General features: G+C 43.4%; 2 protein-coding genes and 1 long non-coding RNA gene across 3 annotated transcripts; 1 reads left to right on the top strand and 2 right to left on the bottom strand.

Moving 5' to 3' along the window:
* Positions 1–527: 527 nt before the first annotated feature.
* On the bottom strand, positions 528–2,085 carry LOC135507318 (uncharacterized). The gene is made up of 3 exons (XR_010450643.1): positions 2,010–2,085; positions 1,629–1,885; positions 528–812 (listed from the first exon to the last, which is right to left on the bottom strand). It is a non-coding gene; the product is annotated as an uncharacterized LOC135507318 (long non-coding RNA).
* Positions 2,086–2,497: 412 nt separating this feature from the next.
* LOC135508572 (uncharacterized) lies at positions 2,498–7,537 on the bottom strand. The gene is made up of 4 exons (XM_064928847.1): positions 7,349–7,537; positions 5,258–6,703; positions 4,828–5,018; positions 2,498–3,044 (listed from the first exon to the last, which is right to left on the bottom strand). The coding sequence occupies exons 2-4, from the start codon at positions 6,701–6,703 to the stop codon at positions 2,498–2,500; spliced, it is 2,184 nt and encodes a 727-aa protein (XP_064784919.1). The 5' UTR covers positions 7,349–7,537.
* A 4,064-nt stretch (positions 7,538–11,601) lies between these two features.
* On the top strand, positions 11,602–21,321 carry LOC135507756 (NADH dehydrogenase [ubiquinone] iron-sulfur protein 8, mitochondrial-like). The gene is made up of 7 exons (XM_064927382.1): positions 11,602–11,658; positions 12,531–12,575; positions 12,963–13,028; positions 13,332–13,421; positions 13,765–13,937; positions 19,710–19,838; positions 20,100–21,321. The coding sequence occupies exons 2-7, from the start codon at positions 12,533–12,535 to the stop codon at positions 20,229–20,231; spliced, it is 633 nt and encodes a 210-aa protein (XP_064783454.1). The 5' UTR covers positions 11,602–11,658; positions 12,531–12,532; the 3' UTR covers positions 20,232–21,321.
* Positions 21,322–21,796: the final 475 nt, after the last annotated feature.

Genomic DNA, 21,796 nt, shown 5'->3' with positions numbered 1-21,796 from the left:
GTGAGAATACATTTGCTATAAAAGAGGGGAGTACCTAATGTGTGAGGGAGAGGGAGAATGAAAAGGGGAGAAGCAACCTAGTCCACACTCTGGTAAGGTTATTTTTCAGAATACATTGTGCAAATGTTCCTTATTTTTTTGCTTTGCATTATCATGACACAAGGCGAGACCCAAATGCAGAAGCAGGAGGCAGATGGTTGGAGTTTAAGGTGCAAGAGAAAGGTCGTGGACAGGCAAAAGTTCAAAACCAGAGGAAACACACCGGGTTAAGTGGGCATTGGGTCAAGAAGCAGTGCGGCTTGATGGGGTTGTGTTTCAGAGGATGCACGGCTCTTGATCTTCTCCTCTACCGAGTCCATATGGGAGTTGCTGCGATGAGACAAGACTGCAACTTCCAATTGGATACCACAAAATTGGGGAGAAAAAGGGTAATACAAAATAAAAACAACATTTATTCAGATCTTACAGAATCTCATTCAGATAACACTGATGTTAGAGAAAATCTATTAGTGACTAAAAGTGTTGGTAACACACTCAATATAGCAAGATAATCATTTGATCAAAGATAGGCATACATGCTTCATTACTGTGTGCATCTGCGGTGTTATCGCTTACACACCTCAAACTGTAAACACTAAAGAGGTAGTGGCTAGGGCTTAGAGGTAGGGGCTATGAAAAGGAGCTATGGGTTACTATTGGATCACCAAGACCTAGTTTTTAAGCTTCCTCTTGGTTTTGTCTTTCAGGACTGTCATGAATTTGAACAGAGGCGGCTTGGGACTTGAATCTGGCTTTCTGCTGCTTTCAGTAGTCTGAGAGAGAGAGAGGGGGAGAGAGAAAGAGAGAGAATCATTTTGAAATATTTGGAGTACTGAAGTGGTCTCTGCTAATATCTAGGTTTCCATCCAATTGGCGACAGATTTTCATGTGAATATTCAAAAAATCTGCATTTAAAAACAATTTGCGCATTTTCCCACCAGAGATGTGTTTCCTTCAAATGTACCTTTTGTGATAAAAAAAGAAGCTGAGCGTGATGACATATTATGGGAAAAAAAGAGCGCAATTATTTTTATTTGTCAAACCAGGATCAAGCTCGTCACTGTGCACTTTCGCCACTCTGTAAAGCTCATCATAACTTATTTCTCCTGTAGCCTAATAAACCGCATGCTCTCCTGAGTCGTAGTGGGACGAGCACACAACATATCACCTGAATCCAAGTTGACTTCGATATGATGGTTATTACATCAATATCTGCGCATAAAAGGTGTTTCCACCGCCATTTCACGCATAATTAATTTTACCGACACAGAAAGATTCCAGAAAGATTTTGTTTTGTCGACAGTTGGAAAGTTTACCGTCAAATGTGTTGTTTCCATCAGGCCTGTCCTGACATGTTTTATCTGACATGCACTTTACTCACATAACAAGGTTGGATGGAAACCGGGTTAGTGATGCTAATATACATTATTACATTCAGTAATAAGCTACAGTCTGTTTGAAATGACATCCTATTCCTATAGTGCACTAGGGAGTAAGGTGCCATTTCAGACACACTTCAGAGACACATCATGTTCATATGCAGTGTTTGAAAATGTTGCCAATGTTTATGGGGTCAAATGAACTCTGACCTTAACAGAGAGGTTGTCCTGTGTCGGTGATGTCACAGGGTCCTGTTTTTCAGCGGACGGAGGGACGTTGTAGAAAGAGGACGGAAAGACATAGGAGGGAGAGGAGCAGGAAGAGGAGGAAGAGAGGGAGGAGGAAGGAGAGGAGGAAGAAGGGAGTGATGTGGGGGAGAGTGTGGAAGGAGGAGAGGGTTTGAGGAATTTGATTTCAGGGGCTTTGAATGCAGTGCATCTTACATTGAAGTTGTTTGTTTCCGTTTCTGAAAAGAGAGAGAACAGCAGAAAAAAAATGAATATTTCAGTGTCTCAGCTTTTGTCCAACTCCTTTCATCCCATCTATTTTTATTGATTATTTCATCTAGTTTTCCAGCCATTCACTCTTACTTGTCTTCTTTAGCCCCGGAAGTCTGTGCTTTCTCTTTTTGCTCAGACAAATTTTATGTTTCTGAGCAGAACTGTCCAGAACTCCAAGTGACTGAGAAAGAGAGAGTGAGTGAGTGAGTGAGTGAGTGAGTGAGTGAGTGAGTGAGTGAGTGAGTTGTGAGTGAGTGAGTGAGTGAGTGAGTGAGTGAGTGAGTGAGTGAGTGAGTGAGTGAGTGAGTGAGTGAGTGAGTGAGTGAGTGAGTGAGTGAGAGAGAGAGAGAGAGAGAGAGTGAGAGAGAGAGAGCGAGACAGTGAGAATAAGAACAAGAGAACGAGATTTTGCAGTAACCCTGTTCCTGCAGAGCTACTGTCCCATAGGTGTTCAACCCTAATCTAGAGCACCTGATTTTAATAATTAGCTGTCTGATAAGATGAATCAGGTTAGTTTTACAACTGGGGTTGAAGCAAAAACCTGCGTGGGGGGGGGGCTACAACAGCACTTTAAATGACTACAATACCCACAATCCAGCATTGTGGCTCACCTCAACACAGAGGAAGTCAAGAAGGTCCTTTGATTGGGTCCTTATGGGGGACTTGCATAATTCAACAGTGTCATGGATGTCCTTAGATATGGGTCTGGAGTAGTCCAACTCACTCTCCTCCATTGCATCATTTTCCAATATTATCTTCGGTTTGATGACAGCAATGGCGTCAGCTCCTGTGTCATTGTTGTTGTCTACTTCCTGTTGTCTGTTGTCCGATTGGTTGTCCACAATCTCATTCGGACTTGATTGGCTGAAGCTGACAGCCTCGTATAAAGAAAAGCCTATGTCCTCGTGGTTATGTTGAACGTCGTTGGGAAGGCGCAACTCTGGTCCAGTCTTTAATTGGTCGCCTTCATCATAATCGTGTTGGCTAGCAGCTTCTGATTGGTAAACAGACGGCGAGGGGGCTGGACTGTCCTTTATAGACAGGAATGGTGACCACTCATCTCCTGTTAGAATCTCGTCCACCAAGCTGATGGAACTGAAGTTGAACTTGAAAGAGCTGAAGGAGCTGTAAAATAGAGGGGGAAAAACATTGAGGTTAATGGTTTTGTCACAAATTGGCACCCTATTCCCTATATAGTGCACTACATTTGAACAGGGCTCTGATAAAACGTAGTGCACTATACACCATATTCCCTATAAAGTGCACTACATTTGACCAATTAGTGCACTATATAGGGAATAGGGTGCCATTTGTGAAACAAAATAGATATTATGTCATCTGCCATGGGTTGATGAAAGCAGTGGTCACATTTCCTTAAACAAATATATATAATAATAATTTTCACAAGTATGTGGTACATTTTGACAACTCTAGTTAGTACAAAACCCAAAACATATCATCTAAAAGGCAGTTGTTTCAAAACTTTAAGCACATTTTCAATTGACAAAGTACAACACACAAAATCCCACCGTCACTTTTCACCAAACTTAATCAGTGTTTAATCTAGAAATGCATGTTTGACAATACAATACATGTTCATATAAAGTAAATGCAATGTTCACATTACTTTTCATATGATTCTGTCCTCATTTGTTAAAATACTTTGTTCTATTACTTAATCCAACTGCTCTTAATTGATCATCACTTAACCATTTGGTAAAACGCATATTCTCATTTTTACAACTACGGAATAAAAATGTAAATTTGTATTGTATAAACATAACGTATGATATACACTGAGTGTACAAGACATTAGGAACACCTTCCTAATATTGAGTTGCACCCCCTTTTGCCCTCAGAACAGCCTCAATTCGTCAGGGCGTGGACTCTACAAGGTGTCGAAAGCGTTCCACAAGGGATGTTGACTCCAATGCTTCCCACAGTTGTGTCAAGTTGGCTGGATGTCCTTTGGGTGGTGGACCATTCTTGATACACACAGGAAAACTGTTGAGCGTGAAAAACCCGGTAGCGTTGCAGTTCTTGACACACTCAAACCGGTGCGCCTGGCACCTACTACCATAACCCGTTCAAGGGCACTTTTTTTTTTCTTTTGCCTTGCCCATTCACACTCTGAATGGCGCACACACACACAATCCATGTCTCATGAAAATCCGTCTTTAACCTGTCCTCTCCTTCATCTACACTGATTGAAATGGATTTAACAAGTGCCATCAATAAGGGATCATAGCTTTCACCCGCTCAGTCTATGTCATGGAAAGGGATGCACACTGTAATGTACAATTATGACGATGGCTATTGTGATTTGACTCTACGGTAAGTTGAAAAACAAGTCTGATATTGACAAGAACAGAGATGCACTGTATGCAATGAATGCATCACCCACACAGTAAGAATGGTTCCAAAATAATGTTGTTTTATTTCTTCTTTAGTCCATGAGATTGAGCAGGCCTGTCAAGGTGAACGCGTCACCTATGTCGTTGTGTGGGAAAATTCACCACATACTTGTGAAAATAGCAACAAAGCGATGGGGGAGGGGGGGCATAACTAGACTAACGGCTCGGAGCACAGAATGTGTGTGTGCGTGCGTGTGGTGACTTCAGGGCACTTAGGAAGTCATGACAGCTATGGGGAAGTAGTGTCTGAGTTACTGTAACTTCGTCAACAAAACACACACACACACACAGAGTCCAAGAAATGTGTGTGCTCTGCAAGAACAGTATCTAGTGCCTCTTAAGTAGAGTCAAGGAAAAAGAGAGGGTGTGGTGGATTGAAACTCCCCAAGACTCACTTTCCATCACCACTGAAAACGTCTCTCTCTCTCTCTGTCTCTCTGTCTCTCTCTCTCTCTCTCTCTCCTCATCTTGCTTCCTCTCATTCTGTCTCTCACCTCTGAAAACTTGCATGGTGTCCCACAGGCTTCCTCTCCGTCTCAGCTTGGCTGGGCCGGTCCATCGTTGGCGACTCCTGTGTAGCCTCACCACTCCTCTTCTCCTCCTCCTCCTCTTTCCCCCCCTCTTCCTCTATAATGGACATTTTAGCATGCAACCTGACTGAATGTCGATCTTGATGGAGATGCACCTGTCAACAAAAAAAAATCACACCACGATCACCCTACAAGAAGAGGGCGACTTCATTCTTAATCAATGTTAGATAGTTTGACTGGATGTCGATCTTGATTGAGGTTCACCTGTTATAACATAACTGTAAGAGGGAAATTATGCAAAAGTTGACTCATTATTTAATGTTCAATAGTTCATTGGAGTAAAAGAAAGAATACGAATGTAATTTCGTCACATTAATGAGCAAGAAAGACTCACTAACGGCATTTTGCTCTCCACCTCTTTTTCTCCGTCGTCATCCTGAGTCTCTCCATTTCCTTCCTTCTCCTCTCGACTCTCCTTCCATCTGCTCATCATCTTCTTGGTAAATTTCTTCAGCTTTCCTCCCTTCATTTTCTTCATATTCAGGTGTTTCGACCCAAGCACACCCCCACCACCCCATGTTGCAGTGTCCTGAACCACAACTTCCGGTGTGCCTTCTAAATTCCTCCCCCCCTCTAACAAACCTCGCTCCTCCGTGTTACTCCGAATCTCTGCAGGGGTTCTGGAGCTCTCGCTCCCATCTGCGATGTGTTTGCTAGGATCTGGTGGTTCTCTGACTCCCTCTGTCCCTGGAGGTACAGACTGGAAGCCAGGGGGGATGTCTCTCGTTTCAGACCCAGAAGAGGCACTTCCATCTGGGCTGTCCTGGGCTCTCCCCTCAGGTCCCTGGGCCAGAGATCTGTTTTTGCGTGGAGGTTTTGGTAAAAGTGGCTTGGGTGGGGTCAATTCCAATGGTTTGGGTATCCCCATTACCCCCATCCCCACCGGCTCAGAGGATTTAGGGGGGCGCCCTATATCCTTTCCCCTCAGCTTGGAAGGGTCCTGTGTTGCCATGGACACAGTCGTCTCCAACTGTTGCACCCCTCCACCCCTCTGTGCTGTAGAGCCCAGAGTAAAATCCAGAATGGGCTGTGAGAATCGGCGTTCTGACTTGAGGATGACAGCTGAGTATATTGACAGCATATCCCCTGAGGACAATAGCATATCCTCCTCCTGGCCTCCAGGCCCTCTCCCATGCCCTGTAGGCCTCAGCTCACAGCCTGGGCCCTCGCCTACCACTCCCCCCCACACAGGAGCACTCCGGCTAGGGTCGAGGGCTGGTGGAGGGGGCGGTGGCCCTGTAGGGTGTAGCGGTGGTTTAGCCCTCCTCTTGGGGGGAACGGGGGGAAGCGGGGGTCTGGCATCCAGGCCAGGGGGACAGAGTGGCAACTGCCTTCCCTCCCATCTGGGAATCACAGAGGGGGTTTCTCTGGTTTCCACCTCCTCCTCGTTGCCCAGTTTTTCCAATCCTGCATCCAAAAATGGAATACCGGAATTCCCCTCTTCTCTTTCTGAATCCCTGTCTGATGATTCCGGATCGTTGTCCCTTTCAGTCGGAACTTTCAATTGTGGATCCTTGTCATCATCAACACAATCACCATCATCATCCTCAATCACTGCAGCAAGCTTTCCTTTGAATTTGAGCTCTGCATTATTGTGGTCCTGAGGGGTCACATAGAATCCCCTGTCTGTTTCCACTGAGGTTCTGAGGTGTTGGTGTGTGTTACGGTGCGTGTTTGAGTGTATGTTAGGAGGTTGATCCGTGTCTTCTGCAGTGCTCAGTCTGCGCAGCATGGACTGGATCAGAGACATACTTCCAGAGTGACTGTCCGCCTCAGACATCTAGAGAGAGAGGAATACAGAGAGATTTTTATCAAATGTGTCCCAAATGGCACTCTTTTCCCTTTATTGTGCACTACTATTGACCAGAGCCCATTCCAAATATCGTGCCCATAGGGCTCTGGTGAAGAGTAGTGCACTACATAAGGAATACGGTGTCATTTTGGAGGCATACAGAGAGTTGTTTCATAACCACATTTCTACAGTAATAATACACTCAGTGTCTGTCTGCCTGTCTGTCTCTAGACCTGTCTGTCCGCCTGTCTGTGACCAGTGTGTGTCAAAGTCCGCACGGGTCATTGATGGCATAATTTTTACAGAGATCTTGAGTTAGATTTGTCAACTGAGGCTATTCACAGCTTGGATTCACTCAAGACGTCCTATATGCCCCTACTGAAGCCGCACAACAACCTGTTGACCTTACTACGTCCTCTCTCTCGGTGTAATGTCAATGCATTTCAATCACTGCTTCTTCACAGTTCTTTAAAGATCTATGTATTAGACTTGAGGTTGCAAAATGTCGGTACATTTGCCCAAATTCCCAGAATATTAGAATAGAATATTCCCGGAATCAGGAGGGAATAAGCAGGGAATCCAGAGACCTCCCACCAGGATTTCTGGAAAAATCTGTCTGTATATTTCTCTTACCGCTGTTCTATTCTCTTCCTCTGTGTTTTCTTCCCTTCATCCTCTTCTCCTCCAGCCCTCTTTTCATGAGAAGCTTTCCTTTAAACTCAGCTGCTTTAATTCAGTCCCTCGCTCTCTCTCTCCTTTTCCCACGTGTGTTCCTAACAAACACAACTCTAACATGTCCTGCCTCACTCTTCCCTCCTGACGTTTCCCTCTGGCTCTGTGTGCTCATGCATGTGTGTGTGTGTGTGTGTGTGTGTGTGTGTGTGTGTGTGTGTGTGTGTGTGTGTGTGTGTGTGATAATTTCTTAATCGAAACTGCCAAAACCAGTTCTCTCCCATTCCGCGCACAGTGACTCAAAGTTTAAAATTGCATGGCGTGCTATATTAATCACACCGTTTCCAAACACTAAATTACCCACCTTTTTCCTTGAACATTTTGAGATGCCAGTTTCCATTGGCTTTTGTGACTAAACTGTGTAAGGTAAATTTGGCATCAGATGTTGTGCACGGGAGTGCACGCACGCACGCACACACGCACACACACACACTTTGACTACTTGCCTACTCCTCCAACAAAGTAGACCAACCAGGGCCGGCATTAGCCTATAAATTCCTACAGCCCGCAAGTGAGCAGAGTTTGCCATTCAAGATGTGATTATAGCTGTCCTCTCTACTCAGGATATACCCCAAAATTGCCTACATGTTTGCCATTGATTCAATATACAATATTTTTGAGCCAATCCGAACAGTTCCTTTCTATCAATAAATGCCAGTCGCTAAACCGCCTCACCCATTGGAAGAAAAGTGCAGATCACTACGTACATTAGGTGGCGGCACCGTGTAAACTCCACGGAAGAAGCTGAAAAGCCTTCAACAGGAAGTTTTTTTTTTTGCCATCCTCCCGTCGAGTTTTCAAAACTATCTTTGATATTTGGTAGAAGCCAGTAGCTCTGAGGCTGTGAGGAAAGTAGAGGATGGTGGGCTAAGGGTGAGGGAGCCTGAGAGGATCCCTGTGAGGAAGTAGGACAGTACACAGTTACCCGAACAGTTTGTCCTTTAGTAAGGCTGGCTTCTTGGCATTGATTACGATGGTCATTAATTGCACTGCACAGTCTGAAAGGAAATCCCAGGAGATTGAATTGGTAGTAGCAGCAGAGACATTTTGGGTGTCAAGAGATTTTAGTGTAGAATTACAGGGGGGTTGAGAAAACTGACGGCCTAGTGTAGGATCTGTCAGGGCCAAAGTAGTGGGATGGGGTTGTGGGTTTGTTGGGGATAGAGGTATAGATCTAGGGTTGGATGTTGATGCAATTTATATTTTCCCCATTTCCATTTTCCCTTTATTGTGAACAAAATGTGCAATGCACTTTCTGATCTGCGAAAGGCAGCAATATATGCCACACGAAGAAGAAGCCAGTAGCTTTTGGAAAGAAAACGCCACAGGTTATTGGAGGTGAAGAACAGTTTAATTGTCTGTATTTATCACCACCCAACGTTTTGAAACACTGAACAATAATACGCTAGCTGCACACATTCGATATACAGTGGCTTCGGGAAGTATTCATAACCCTTGACTTATTCCACATTCTGTTGTGTTTCAGCCTGAATTCACAATGTGGAAATATATGTTCTTTCTTTATGAGGATAACCAAAGAAAGACAAAATGTAGTGGTTTAACTTACTCAATTGTAGTCATATTTCTCTAAACATAATTGAAGTTCTTGCAACAACTTGCCAAGTGGCTCCATTTTTCGAGGACTGTGGGTATTTCAAAAATGTTTCACTTTATGATTATTTTACACAACGTTGAATAACATTTACATTTACGCTGTTATCCAGAGCAGCTTACAGTTAGTACATTTATCTTAAGATAGCTAGGTGGGACAACCACATTTTCTCAGTCATTGTAGGTACATTTTCCTAAATAAAGTAGTTAGTAGAAAAAGCGCTAGCAATGCTAGTACGAAAAACAAGTCAGGTGCCAGTGTCAATTCGACAAAAGGCAAGGGGTGGGGTGGGTGGTGCTGTGGGATTATTTAAGACAGTCTTTGAAGAGGGAGGGTCTCAGACGTTTTCGGAAGATGAAGCTTGTTCCACAAGCCAGGACAGACAAGGACAGACAAGAGCTTTGACTGGGCTGAGTGGGAGCTGACCTCCCGTAGAGGTGGGAGGGCCAGGAGACCAGAGGTGTCAGAACTCGGGTTGGGGTGTAGGATTTGAGCATAGCCTGGAGGTAGGGAGGGACAGTTCCCCTTGCTGCTCTGTAGGCAAGCACCACAGTCTTGTAGTGGATGCGAGCTTTGACTGGAAGCCAGTGGAGTGTGCGGAGGAGCGGGGCGACATGGGAGAATTTGGAAAGGTTGAACACCAATCAGGCTGCTGTGTTCTGCAAAAGTTGCAGGAATTTTAGTTTTAATTTTCCAGGGTCACACCAAGGTTCTTTGCACTCTGGGAGGAGGACACAGTGGAGTTATCAACCATGATGGAGAAGTCTTGTAGCGGGCAAGCCTTCCCTGGGAGGAAGAGCAACTCAGTCTTGTCAAGGTTGAGCTTGAGGTGGTGGGCCGACATCCAAGCTGAGATGTCTGCCAGGCACGCAGAGATGCGTGTCAGCTCCTGGGTGTCAGTAGGGGGTAAAGAGAAAAGTAATTGACTGTTGTCAACATAGCGATGATAGGAGAGACCACGTGAGGATATGACGGAGCCAAGTGACTTGGTGTATAGAGAGAAGAGGGCCTATAACCAAGCCCTGGGGGACACCAGTAGTGAGAGCAGGAGAGGAGGGTTCGATGGTTCACTGTGTCAAAGGCGGCAGATAGATCCTGGAGGATGAGAACAGAGGAGAGACAGTCAATTTTGGCAGTGTGGAGAGCCTCCATGACACAGAAGAGAACGATCTAGGGTGAGTGACCCGTCTTGAAGCCTGACTGGTAAGGTTCAAAAATAATGTTCTGAGAGATAATGAGAGAGTTGGTCATAGACAGCACGCTCAAGTGTTTTGAAAAGAAAGAAGGGATACCAGTCTATAGTTTGATGTTAGAGAGGTCAAGTGTTGGTTTCTTGAGGAGGGGAGCGACTCTGGCTATCTTGAAGTCAGTGGTCAGGGATTAGATGATGAGAGAATTGAGGAATGGAAGAAGGTCTCCAGAGATGGTCTGGGGAAAGGGAGGAGGTGGGGTCGAGCGGGTCGGTAGTTGGGCAGCCGGACATGACCCATCGCAGGATTTCATCTGGAATGTATGTTTGAAAAAATTAAGTACATTTGTATATCAGTATTAAGCAGCTTGTTGTGCCATGAGGTGTAATGCATCATGATGATTGGATAACAAAACTGTCATGTAAATTGTCATTTAATGATGAGATGGCTACATTAGTGTAAATTTGAGTGTAAAAGGTTGATGTTTTTCATCATTGTTGCAATCATAAAGGTTATAACATACAAATATTTGAAGGAATTTTGGGGCAACACAGAGGAAGCCATGACCCAAAATGTCAATACAGGTGAGTGCTTTTTTACCATTGACCTATAGGGGGTGCTGAAATGGACCTATATCAGGTTTTGTTCAGTGTCAAAAATGCTATAAGTGTGGAGGGAGTTGAAAGTCTGTGTTGCCCAGCAACAGCCCCAAAACATCACTACTCAAGAGGAGATCTGCATAGAGGAATGGGCCAAAATACCAGCAACAGTGTGTGAAAACCTTGTGAAGACTTACAGAAAACGTTTGACCTCTGTCATTGCCAACAAAGGGTATATAACAAAGTATTAAGATAAACTTTTGTTATTGACCAAATACTTATTTTCCACCATAATTTGCAAATGCATTCATTAAAAAATCCTACAATGTGAATTTCTGGATTTTTTTTCTCATTTTGTCTCTCATAGTTGAAGTGTACCTATGATGAAAATTACAGGCCTCTCTCATCTTTTTAAGCGGGAGAACTTGCACAATTGGTGGCTGACTAAATACTTTTTTGCCCCACTGTATGTAAAGTTGGTGGCTAAAAGATACTATCCTGCTTCATTTGCTAGCAAATGCCGTATCAAGCATTGGTGTGTGTGTGTGTTTCTGTAAAATATCACTACTACATACTGAATGGAGCACAATCAATTCAAAACAACAACGATGCATTTAGTAATTTCACGTAGCACTGTATTTTAGGATAGAAAATCATTTTCTCAAACTTTTGAACTCGCCACATCAAACATGGTGACTTTTTGACGTTCAACACGAGATCTCTGTCATAACGTTCTTGCACTTCCTGCCCACGCCGATTGCACTTCCAAATTCGTCCGCTGTTCTGGTTTAGAAGGCCAAATAGCGACAGGTCAGTGAGTTTCAAGTTATTTTATCAACGACATCATTATTTGCAATGATTTTAAATATATTTTACAACAATAAATATTTTTTACAATAATATATTTTATATTTCTACCTACTTTTGGTGCTTGTATGACCGCTGTTTTTACAGCTAAGCGACATAACGTCAGTCATTGGAAAAGTCCTTGAGGATGGTATGGCTAACCGGTTGCTAGCCGGCTCGCTAATACCTATCTAACAAGCATTTGTCATAGTGTATAACGTTTTGGTATTTAGCTTTTTGTGAGTAAGACATTTTGCTACAATATATAATGTCACGGGGCCTGGGTCACCTGGGTCGACGGTTGACTTTTGATTTCGGGGAGAACTGTCTTGCTAGAACACTTATGTCCTCAACTAGCGAGATAACGTACTGGCTAACCTATGCTGTCAACAGATATTCAGCAGTGTAGTAGCTTCTCTCGCATCGCATGCTGTCATCACACGGACCAGCTGAGCACTGACATAAGGGTCATAATGATCATCACACATTAACGATTTTCTTAACAAGCACAAATACGAACCTGTTTAACAAGCACAAATACGAACCTGTTAGCTATGGAACTTAGTTAGCTATCTACCTATTTCTTGACCAGAAATGTCATGACAAACAAAGTAAGACCAATGCCGGTTTTCTGAATGAGTGGAATGTACTGTATTATCTGGCAATAGATTTCTCATTGTCGGTTTAATAGATCAGTGACCCTTTACAAAAAAATATTTTCGCCAATTTATGTGCATAGACCCTGTATTGCACCTGTTCCGTGTCACATGGTTAATAATAACATGTTTCTGTTTCTTTCTCTACCTCTTTCTTCCTGTGGCGTTGGAATTTAACAGGCATGTCTGCAGCGTTGCGTGTACTATATTCTGTGTCCCGGCCAGGTAAGACCTCACCTGAAGAGGGAGGGAGGGATGGAAAGTTGGATGGATATTGATGATGTGGTGCCCTGCTTTATTGATAGGAAAGTCAAATTGGTCATCAACAGTTCAAATTTAGTCTCTACTCAGTTATTTGGGGTAACAGTGGTTACAGATACCCAAAACACATCTCAACTATCTATGAAGATACTGAATTATAAGTCGCTCTGGATAAGAGTGTCTGCTAAATGTGAAACTGTAAGACAAGTCAATGCTATTATTTGTTAGTTGTCATTGAAGTCTACTTGCTAATTGTTGACCTCTTGTGGTGAAAACATTTCCCTGGTAGCGCCATTCCATCCTCTGCCTTATGTCATAATTTTACTCCTTTTTTTTTTTTTTTTTTCATAGGCACCATTGCGGCTGGACACAATCTTGTGCGTCCAATCAGTCTGTCGGCCCAGAGAGAGGGATTCAGTAAGTACTGCCTCTTCCCCTGGCTCTCAAGGCACATTAGTTTTGCATCACTGGGTGCCCCAGGTGGGCGGCATTTGCACATTCCATTAGTCCTCAAGGGACATCCCCCACCCATCCGGGGCAGCGGGAAATTCAAAATGAGCACACCCAGTGTCTCTCAAATACACCTGACCACTGTATTCCCCACACAGCTGCACTTTGTTTGCCTTTGATTAGTATGAATGTTCAGACACGCACTCAACATTAATCTCACTCTTTTTCTCTCTACGCCCCTCTTTCTCCCTCCCGTCCCTCTCTCTGTAGAGTATGTGAATGCTCAGGATCTGCCCACAGACATGAAGTCCATAACAGACAGAGCCGCTCAGACTCTGCTATGGACGGAGCTCTTCAGAGGTCAGTTTCACTCCTGACTCTTCGTGACACCAACCCCCATGTCTGAAATGGTGCTATATTCCCTATATAGTCCACTACTTTTGACCAGGGCCCATAGGGTGTCATTTCAGACACAGCCACTGAATAACCTGGTCCCAGATTTTTTTGTTGGTATTTTGCAAACTCCTATGACAACTTTCATAGGAGTTGACAAGAGGGCACCAAAAGATCAGGGACCAGCCTTGCAAGGACTGTCATAAAGGCTGCATACTGACAAAGTAGTCTTTACCTGAACTCTGTACTTGTACGGTGCCATTTTGGATGCAGCCGATGCAGTGTATAACATCACTTCCTGCTCCGCCAGGATTGGGCATGACCATGAGCTACCTGTTCAGAGAGCCGGCCACCATAAACTACCCGTTTGAGAAGGGGCCCCTGTCTCCCCGTTTCCGCGGTGAGCACGCCCTGCGCAGGTACCCCTCTGGAGAGGAACGCTGCATCGCCTGCAAGCTGTGTGAAGCCATCTGCCCCGCCCAGGTACATAGAAACACACCTGTTGCACCAGTTGGGTGTAAAAACGTGGTCTTAAATGCTAGGTCAGGCGTAGCTACGTCAGACTTTGTGATCAGAATTTCCACCTGTTGCACCAACCTAAAAAAAGACTCGTCGTAGCTAAGTCCCGTGTAAGCAAAGTGAGTTCATGAGATTTAATGCTTCATAATCAGGGATGCAATCGAGTCACCTTTCGGCACAATTCAGCGTTTTGAATCCATAATAGATGACCTACGTGATTCGTGTAGAGACGATGAGAAAAGTTTGGATCACTACTGGCTGCATCACTACTGGCTGTAAGCGAACGGGTGATGTGCGTTATGGAGCAATACTGTCTGTATCCAAGGCTCAGCCAATCGTTCACGTAACAGAATGCAGCACAGCACATGACTGAAGAGAGAAGAGATAACCAACTTGTCAGTTACAGTATCGGCACATGCTCTGGAAAGGCAGCTTGCCAGTTACAGCAGCGCGTCCCCTGAACGATAACGAAGAGGTAATGTTAGGTGAGAAGCCTGACCACGGAGACGGGGGTGAGAAGGTGATGAAGTGTACAGTTGTGGCCAAAAGTTTTTAGAATGACAAATATTAATTTCCACAAAGTTTGCTGCTTCAGTGTCTTTAGATATTTTTGTCAGATGTTACTATGGAATACTGAAGTTTAATTACAAGCATTTCATAAGTGTCAAAGGCTTTTATTGACAATTACATGAAGTTGATGCAAAGAGCCAATATTTTCAGGGTTGACACTTATTTTTCAAGACCTCTGCAATCTGCCCTGGCATGCTGTCAATTAACTTCTGGGCCACATCCTGGCTGATGGCAGCCCATTCTTGCATAATCAATGCTTGGGGTTTGTCAGAATTTGTAGGGTTTTGTTTGTCCACCTGCCTCTTGAGGATTGACCACAAATTCTCAATGGGATTAAGGTCTGGGGAGTTTCCAGCCCATGGACCCAAAATATCTATGTTTTGTTCCCCGAGCCACTTAGTTATCACTTTTGCCTTATGGCAAGTTACTCCATCATGCTGGAAAAGGCATTGTTCATCACCAAACTGTTCCTGGATGGTTGGGAGAAGTTGCTCTCGGAGGATGTGTTGGTACCATTCTTTATTCATGGCTGTGTTCTTAGGCAAAATTGCGAGTGAGCCCACTCCCTTGGCTGAGAAGCAACCCCACACATGAATGGTCTCAGGATGCTTTACTGTTGGCATGACACAGGACTGCTGGTAGCGCTCACCTTGTCTTCTCCGGACAAGCTTTTTTTACGGATGCCCCAAACAATCGGAAAGGGGATTCATCAGAGAAAATGACTTTACCCCAGTCCTCAGCAGTCCAATCCCTGTACCTTTGCAGAATATCAGTCTGTCCCTGATGTTTTTCCTGGAGAGAAGTGGGTTCTTTGCTGCCCTTCTTGACACCAGGCCATCCTCCAAAAGTCTTTGCCTCACTGTGCATGCAGATGCACTCTCACCTGCTTGCTGCCATTCCTGAGCAAACTCTGTACTGGTGGTGCCCCGATCCCGCAGCTGAATCAACTTTAGGAGATGGTCCTGGCGCTTGTTGGACATTCTTGGGCGCCCTGAGGCCTTCTTCACAACAATTGAACCGCTCTCCTTAAATTCTTGATGATCCGATAAATGGTTGATTTAGGTGAAATCTTACTGGCAGAAATATCCTTGCCTGTGAAGCCCTTTTTGTGCAAAGCAATGATGATGGCACGTGTTTCCTTGCAGGTAACCATGTTTGACAGAGGAAGAACAATGATTCCAAGCACCACTCTCCTTTTGACGCGTCCAGTCTGTTATTCAAACTCAATCAGCATGACAGAGTGATCTCCAGCTTTGTCCTCGTCAACACTCACACCTGTGTTAACGAGATAATCACTAGCATGATGTCAGCTGGTCCTTTTGTGGCAGGGCTGAAATGCAGTGGAAATATTTTGGGGGGATTCAGTTCATTTGCAAGACAAAGAGAGACTTTGCAATTCATCTGACCACGCTTCATAACATTCTGGAGTATATGTAAATTGCCATCATACAAACTGAGGCAGCAGACTTTGTGAAAATTTATATTTGTGTCATTCTCAACTTTCTGTACTTCATGATTTGTAACCGAAAAACAACTGGCATTTGGAAAGTTTGAGGTGAGGGAGAAGGTGTGGCTTGTTAAGTATCTTGCTAGCTGGATCAAATTCTTTGTTAGCTAGCCAGAGACATGTTGAGCAAAATTTTCCAACTTATCTGATCAAATAATTGAGTTTATGGTGTGAAGATTTGCTTGCTAATAAAGTCAGACAGCTATTAACATTAGTAACCTAACCAATTCGCTATAGTATTAACTGGTATACGACTCCATGCTGTTATAACGTTTTAGTTGCTTACTGGACCCTGGCAATCTGTGTGAAATGTTAACTAGCTAACTGCTATCTGTGAACTAATGTTTTCCCTCTATAGTCTGTAGTTAGTTTTCAGAATGAGATAATTAGGTGAATGAGGCATTGCTTCTTAAACAAGTGGATCCAGGGATCATGTGTACCTGGGCCTGGCTTAAGCTGGATGCCACTATAGAGGTGAAGGAACACCACACACTTCCCCTCTTTCTCACTTTTTCAATACAGTGGATTAAAAGGGTTATGCCAGGTGTACTCTCTGCCTGAAAGAGATCAATTATGCCAACAAAGGGTATCATGCTCTGCTGCTGGCACATTGTAGAACAGATGTCCACAGGCAGAAAGTGTACAATATGCAGTGTAGCCCAAGATACTGTTTTTGTTGTGTTGAACTTGACAGTAGCACTTGCGAGTTAGGGGGGATTATTACATTTTTTACTTGGTGAACGTTGTTTTTTGCACACTTGAAGCCATGTGGACTTGATCAACGTCTACTATAGTGGCCACTATAATAGAACAAAAATAGAATGCCTGTTTGTTTCATTCTATTGCTACTTTAAGAAGTTTTTTTCCCCAAGTGCAATATTTAAATGTGTGTGGTCACAAGCATTCTATTGTAAAAGCTGTCATGGCTAACTGCAGTATTAGCGCATTGTTTTTTTTCTCTAGACTTAAGTGTAATTTACTGTAAAGTCTAGGCAACACATAACATTGGATTGCTTTCTTTAAAAAATGTTAGCCGTGAGTTAGGTTCACGTCAACCATTTCTTATTTTCCACACAGAGACTGATCATGTAGATCATATTCTTTGTGGTTTAATTAGTTAAAACCTGCATTTCCCCCTAGCAGGGATTGTTTTGTATCCCTGCATGATGGTTGCGAGGCAGCACCTGTTACTAGGCTCTAGCCATGTCACTTCCATAGAGCTAGAACAGTCTGTCCTTTAGCATAACCCACCACTATGCATTAACCTTTGTCAACCACGACTGGATGGATCCATAAGGAATTACTGTGGGAATTAATATTATATATATATATTTTACTTGTATCTAATCGGGAACCCATTGAAACACGGGTCTCATTTTTAATAGTGCCATGAGGTCAACAAATTCAACACGAACATTCCCTAAAAAAGTATCTGTGTGTATGTATACATACATACATACATACATACATACATACATACATACATACATACATACATACAGTGGGGCAAAAAAGTATTTAGTCAGCCACCAATTGTGCAAGTTCTCCCACTTTAAAAGATGAGAGGCCTGTAATTTTCATCATAGGTACACTTCAACTATGACAGACAAAATGAGAAAAAAAATCCAGAAAATCACATTGTAGGATTTTTAAAGAATTTATTTGCAAATTATGGTGTAAAATAAGTATTCAAATCAAATTTTATTTGTCACATACACATGGTTAGCAGATGTTAATGCGAGTGTAGCGAAATGCTTGTGCTTCCAGTTCCGACAATGCAGTAATAACCAACAAGTAATCTAACGAACAATTCCAAAACTAATATCTTATACACAGTGTAAGGGGATAAAGAATATGTACATAAAGATATGAATGAGTGATGGTGCAGAGCAGCATAGGCAAGATACAGTAGATGGTATCGAGTACAGTATATACATATGAGATGAGTATGTAAACAAAGTGGCATAGTTAAAGTGGCTAGTGATACATGTATTACATAAGGATGCAGTAGATAAGAGTACAGTATATACATATGAGATGAATAATGTAGGGTATGTAAACATTATATTAGGTAGCATTGTTTAAAGTGGCTAGTGATATATTTTACATCCTTTCCCATCAATTCCCATTATTGAAGTGGCTGGAGTTGAGTCAGTGTGTTGGCAGCAGCCACTCAATGTTAGTGGTTGCTGTTTAAGTCTGATGGCCTTGAGATATAAGCTGTTTTTCAGTCTCTCTGTCCCAGCTTTGATGCACCTGTACTGACCTCGCCTCCTTACGGTTGTGGGCGGAGCAGTTGCCGTACCAGGCGGTGATACAGCCCACCAGGATGCTCTCGATTGTGCATCTGTAGAAGTTTGTGAGTGTTTTTGGTGACAAGCCGAATTTCTTGAGCCTCCTGAGGTTGAAGAGGCGCTGCTGCGCCTTCTTCACGATGCTGTCTGTGTGAGTGGACCATTTTAGTTTGTCTGTGATGTGTATGCCGAGGAACTTAAAACTTACTACCCTCTCCACTACTGTTCCATCGATGTGGATAGGGGGTGTTCCCTCTGCTGTTTCCTGAAGTCCAACACAAATACAATTCTCTTTTTAACAAATTCAACATTCGACTCCTAAACTGCCCTAGCCCTAGCGACACCGGGGAATCAAGATGCAGTTCTGCAGGTTATTCAAAAAATTGGGGGCATAAAAACCTAATTCAGTGGAGAGACCAGAGGAACCTTGAGTGAACTGGTTTGGTATCTCGTGTTTTGATACTTTCACAACGAAGTTAGGTAAATCAGAAGTGTGTGTAGTTAGAGCTTTGTGAACAAACAAGGAATAGTGAAGTGGTCTACGGTACTTTAATGAGGACCAGCCAGCCTTTTGATACAGGATGCAGTCATACGTATTAAATGTAAATGCCAAGATATTTGTAGGTGGGAAACCTAACTTTTAGTCTAGACGACTCATCTATTATTTAGCACTCAGACCATTTTGATAGCATGTTATGTAGCCTATAACAAGTTGATGATTTTTCTATTTACTCTCGTAGTAGCTTACTCCCGACCAAAAGCCTGTGACTTGTCCGATGTGATTTTATTTCACTGAATCTCCGTCTGTATATTTGGTTAATTGGTCTCGGGCTGAGCAAATAAGTGTTGACAGCTCATTTATTCGTTTGCTCATCTATCACCGATCGGAAGCATTTAGCGTGCTATGGAGGATGGAGGACTATTCATTTCTAATCGGTATCATGATGAAGATCGTCTCAAATTAACACCATACTCCTGCTCCTTACTAGACAGCTCATAGACTGCTTACGCCCAGGTGGTGCAACAGGTATGATTTCTTTGTTCGGCGTTAAATGCATTTTACGTCTGAGTAGAGTTACGACCAACTGGAGCAACCATACCCTGTAGTGTTTACACGACTGTACTATTCACATCTGCATATCCGTACCATTCCCAGGGCATTAAAACACCTGCACTTTGCAATGTAAATACATTCATGGCTGCGCAGATCCCTACATAGTGCACCCTATAGGCCCTGGTCAAAAGAAGTGCACCATTTACAGAATATGGTGCCATTTGGGACTAATCCTATGTCTGCTATACTACAACACCTTAAGGGTCACTGCCCTAAACATGATTTACCCCCCCCCCCCCCCCAATGCATAGGCCATCACCATTGAGGCAGAGCCCCGTTCGGACGGCAGCAGGAGGACAACGCGCTACGACATCGACATGACCAAATGTATTTACTGTGGCTTCTGCCAGGAGGCCTGTCCTGTTGATGCCATCGTGGAGGTGAGCAGAACCTTCTACACCTCTACTGTGGTCGGTGTCCCAAATGGCACCCTATTCCCTACTGAGTGCACTACATTTCACAAAAGGCAGTGCACTATGCAGGTTAAAGAGTGCCCCTCTACCCTTCTATCATAGCTTCCTCTGTAGATGTTTGGACATTCAGATTCCTGTGACTGAGGTTGGCGTGAAGGACCTGTAAAACTATTTGGTGTGGTGTCCCCCCCCCCCTCTCTCTGTCTCTTTCACCTCTCTCTCCCTCAGGGCCCCAACTTTGAGTTTTCCACAGAGACCCATGAGGAGCTGCTCTACAACAAAGAGAAACTGCTCAACAACGGAGACAAGTGGGAGGCCGAGATCGCTGCCAACATACAAGCTGATTACCTCTATCGATAGACAGACAGGCTGGCTGACGAGCGCACACACACCGACAGACTGATGGACCGTGCTCTGTTGATAACCATGAAACACACACAGATGCGGTATGACAAACTGGCACACACATTGTATAGATATCCTTCAGCCTCTTTGACACAGACACATATCCCTCCATACTGTACTGTTGATCCAGATCAGTGTTCACACCCAGACCTGTTTCCAGAGATCCAAACAGCACCGTTTATCTATATTGCATATATCTATACTGCATAGATATTGAATGTGACTTGGATGATTGGGACAAAATAAACAGCAGGGAGCCACAGCTCTCCAGAACCAGGTCTGTGTGGACCACTGTCAAAATAAGCTCAGCTCACCCACAGAGCGATGCACCCTCGGTCTCCTGTACCGGCAGCCAGCCCACAGATACCTATCCTGGGGCACATTCAATAGGGATACGTTGTGGAAATTTTCATAAAGAAATTGCATCAATAGAGTTGACATGATTCTTTATTCTACTTGTTAATGAGGCATGTTTGTTCTACATACCATATGTCTGAACGTTCCACAACGCTGTGCCCTGCTGAACGCACCCCTGATGTCTATGCTCAACAGTACTGTCTATCTGATTCGAGGTAAGATATTGCCCCAAACCACAGATCTAGGATCAGATCAAATGAACTTGAACCAGTAGGGACAAGGGGAAAAAATCTGACCATGTGTTAGTGGTTAGGGACAACTACCTACCCTGTGTCCCAAATGGTACCTTACCTCCTATATAGTGCACTACCTTTGACCAGGGCCCATAAGACTGGTCAAAAGTAATGCACTATATAAGGAATAGGGTGGCTTTTGGGACACAGTTCTACTCTGTTTTAAGGGCGGCGTGTTATCATTTTGTCGGAGAGTAATACACAACCAGTTGGCACATGATACTCGGGCTCTATTATAATTATTATTATTATCCTCAAACTAGAGAATATATTAGCCTGCTGCAAACACAAAGTTACATGGGGGTTTGTTGTCATGATAATTGTACAAAGGTTAAGTACTTGTGGACTTTAAATTATGAAGAATAAATATTATTCTGTCCTAAGTTTTAAAATGGCCTGATTTTCCTGTGTTTTTATATTTTCCCACTATGAGGTTAGAAGAGTACTGTGGAATTGATAATGCCCTTTTAGTGTAATAGCTGTTGAAAAGACTGCATGTTTCCAGGTGGTAAATTAGTTATACAGTGCATTCGGGAAGTATTCATTCCCTTTGACTTTATCCAGATTTTGTAACGTAACGTTATTCTAAAATTGATCAAATATTTTTTTCTCAATGACAAAGCAAAAACAGGTTTTTAGAAATGTTTGCACATTTATAAAAAACAAAAACAAGTACCTTATTTACATAAGTATTCAGACCCTTTGCTATGATACTCGAAACTGAGCTCAGGTGCATCAGGTTTCAATTCATCGATGTTGACATGTTTCTATAACTTGATTGGAGTCAACCTGTGGTAAATTCAATTGATTGGACATGATTTGGAAAGGCACACACTTGTCTATGTAAGGTCCAAACAGTTGACCGTTGTC

This window comes from Oncorhynchus masou, chromosome 21, assembly GCF_036934945.1.
Source record: "Oncorhynchus masou masou isolate Uvic2021 chromosome 21, UVic_Omas_1.1, whole genome shotgun sequence".
NCBI lineage: Eukaryota > Metazoa > Chordata > Actinopteri > Salmoniformes > Salmonidae > Oncorhynchus > Oncorhynchus masou.
This window is presented reverse-complemented; position numbering and strand designations above follow the sequence as displayed.

What these genes read in the sequence shown, in the direction of transcription:
- LOC135507756 (XM_064927382.1), top strand. Translation starts at nt 12,533, where the DNA reads ATGTCTGCAGCGTTGCGTGTACTATATTCTGTGTCCCGGCCAG. An exon ending in AAGCCATCTGCCCCGCCCAG is followed by an intron (nt 13,938 to 19,709) that starts GTACATAGAAAC and finishes CCCAATGCATAG; the next exon opens with GCCATCACCATTGAGGCAGA. An exon ending in CTGTTGATGCCATCGTGGAG is followed by an intron (nt 19,839 to 20,099) that starts GTGAGCAGAACC and finishes TCTCTCCCTCAG; the next exon opens with GGCCCCAACTTTGAGTTTTC.
- LOC135508572 (XM_064928847.1), bottom strand. Translation starts at nt 6,703, where the DNA reads ATGTCTGAGGCGGACAGTCACTCTGGAAGTATGTCTCTGATCCAGTCC. An exon ending in TGGAGAGCAAAATGCCGTTA is followed by an intron (nt 5,019 to 5,257) that starts GTGAGTCTTTCT and finishes TTTTGTTGACAG; the next exon opens with GTGCATCTCCATCAAGATCG. An exon ending in CACCATGCAAGTTTTCAGAG is followed by an intron (nt 3,045 to 4,827) that starts GTGAGAGACAGA and finishes TCTATTTTACAG; the next exon opens with CTCCTTCAGCTCTTTCAAGT.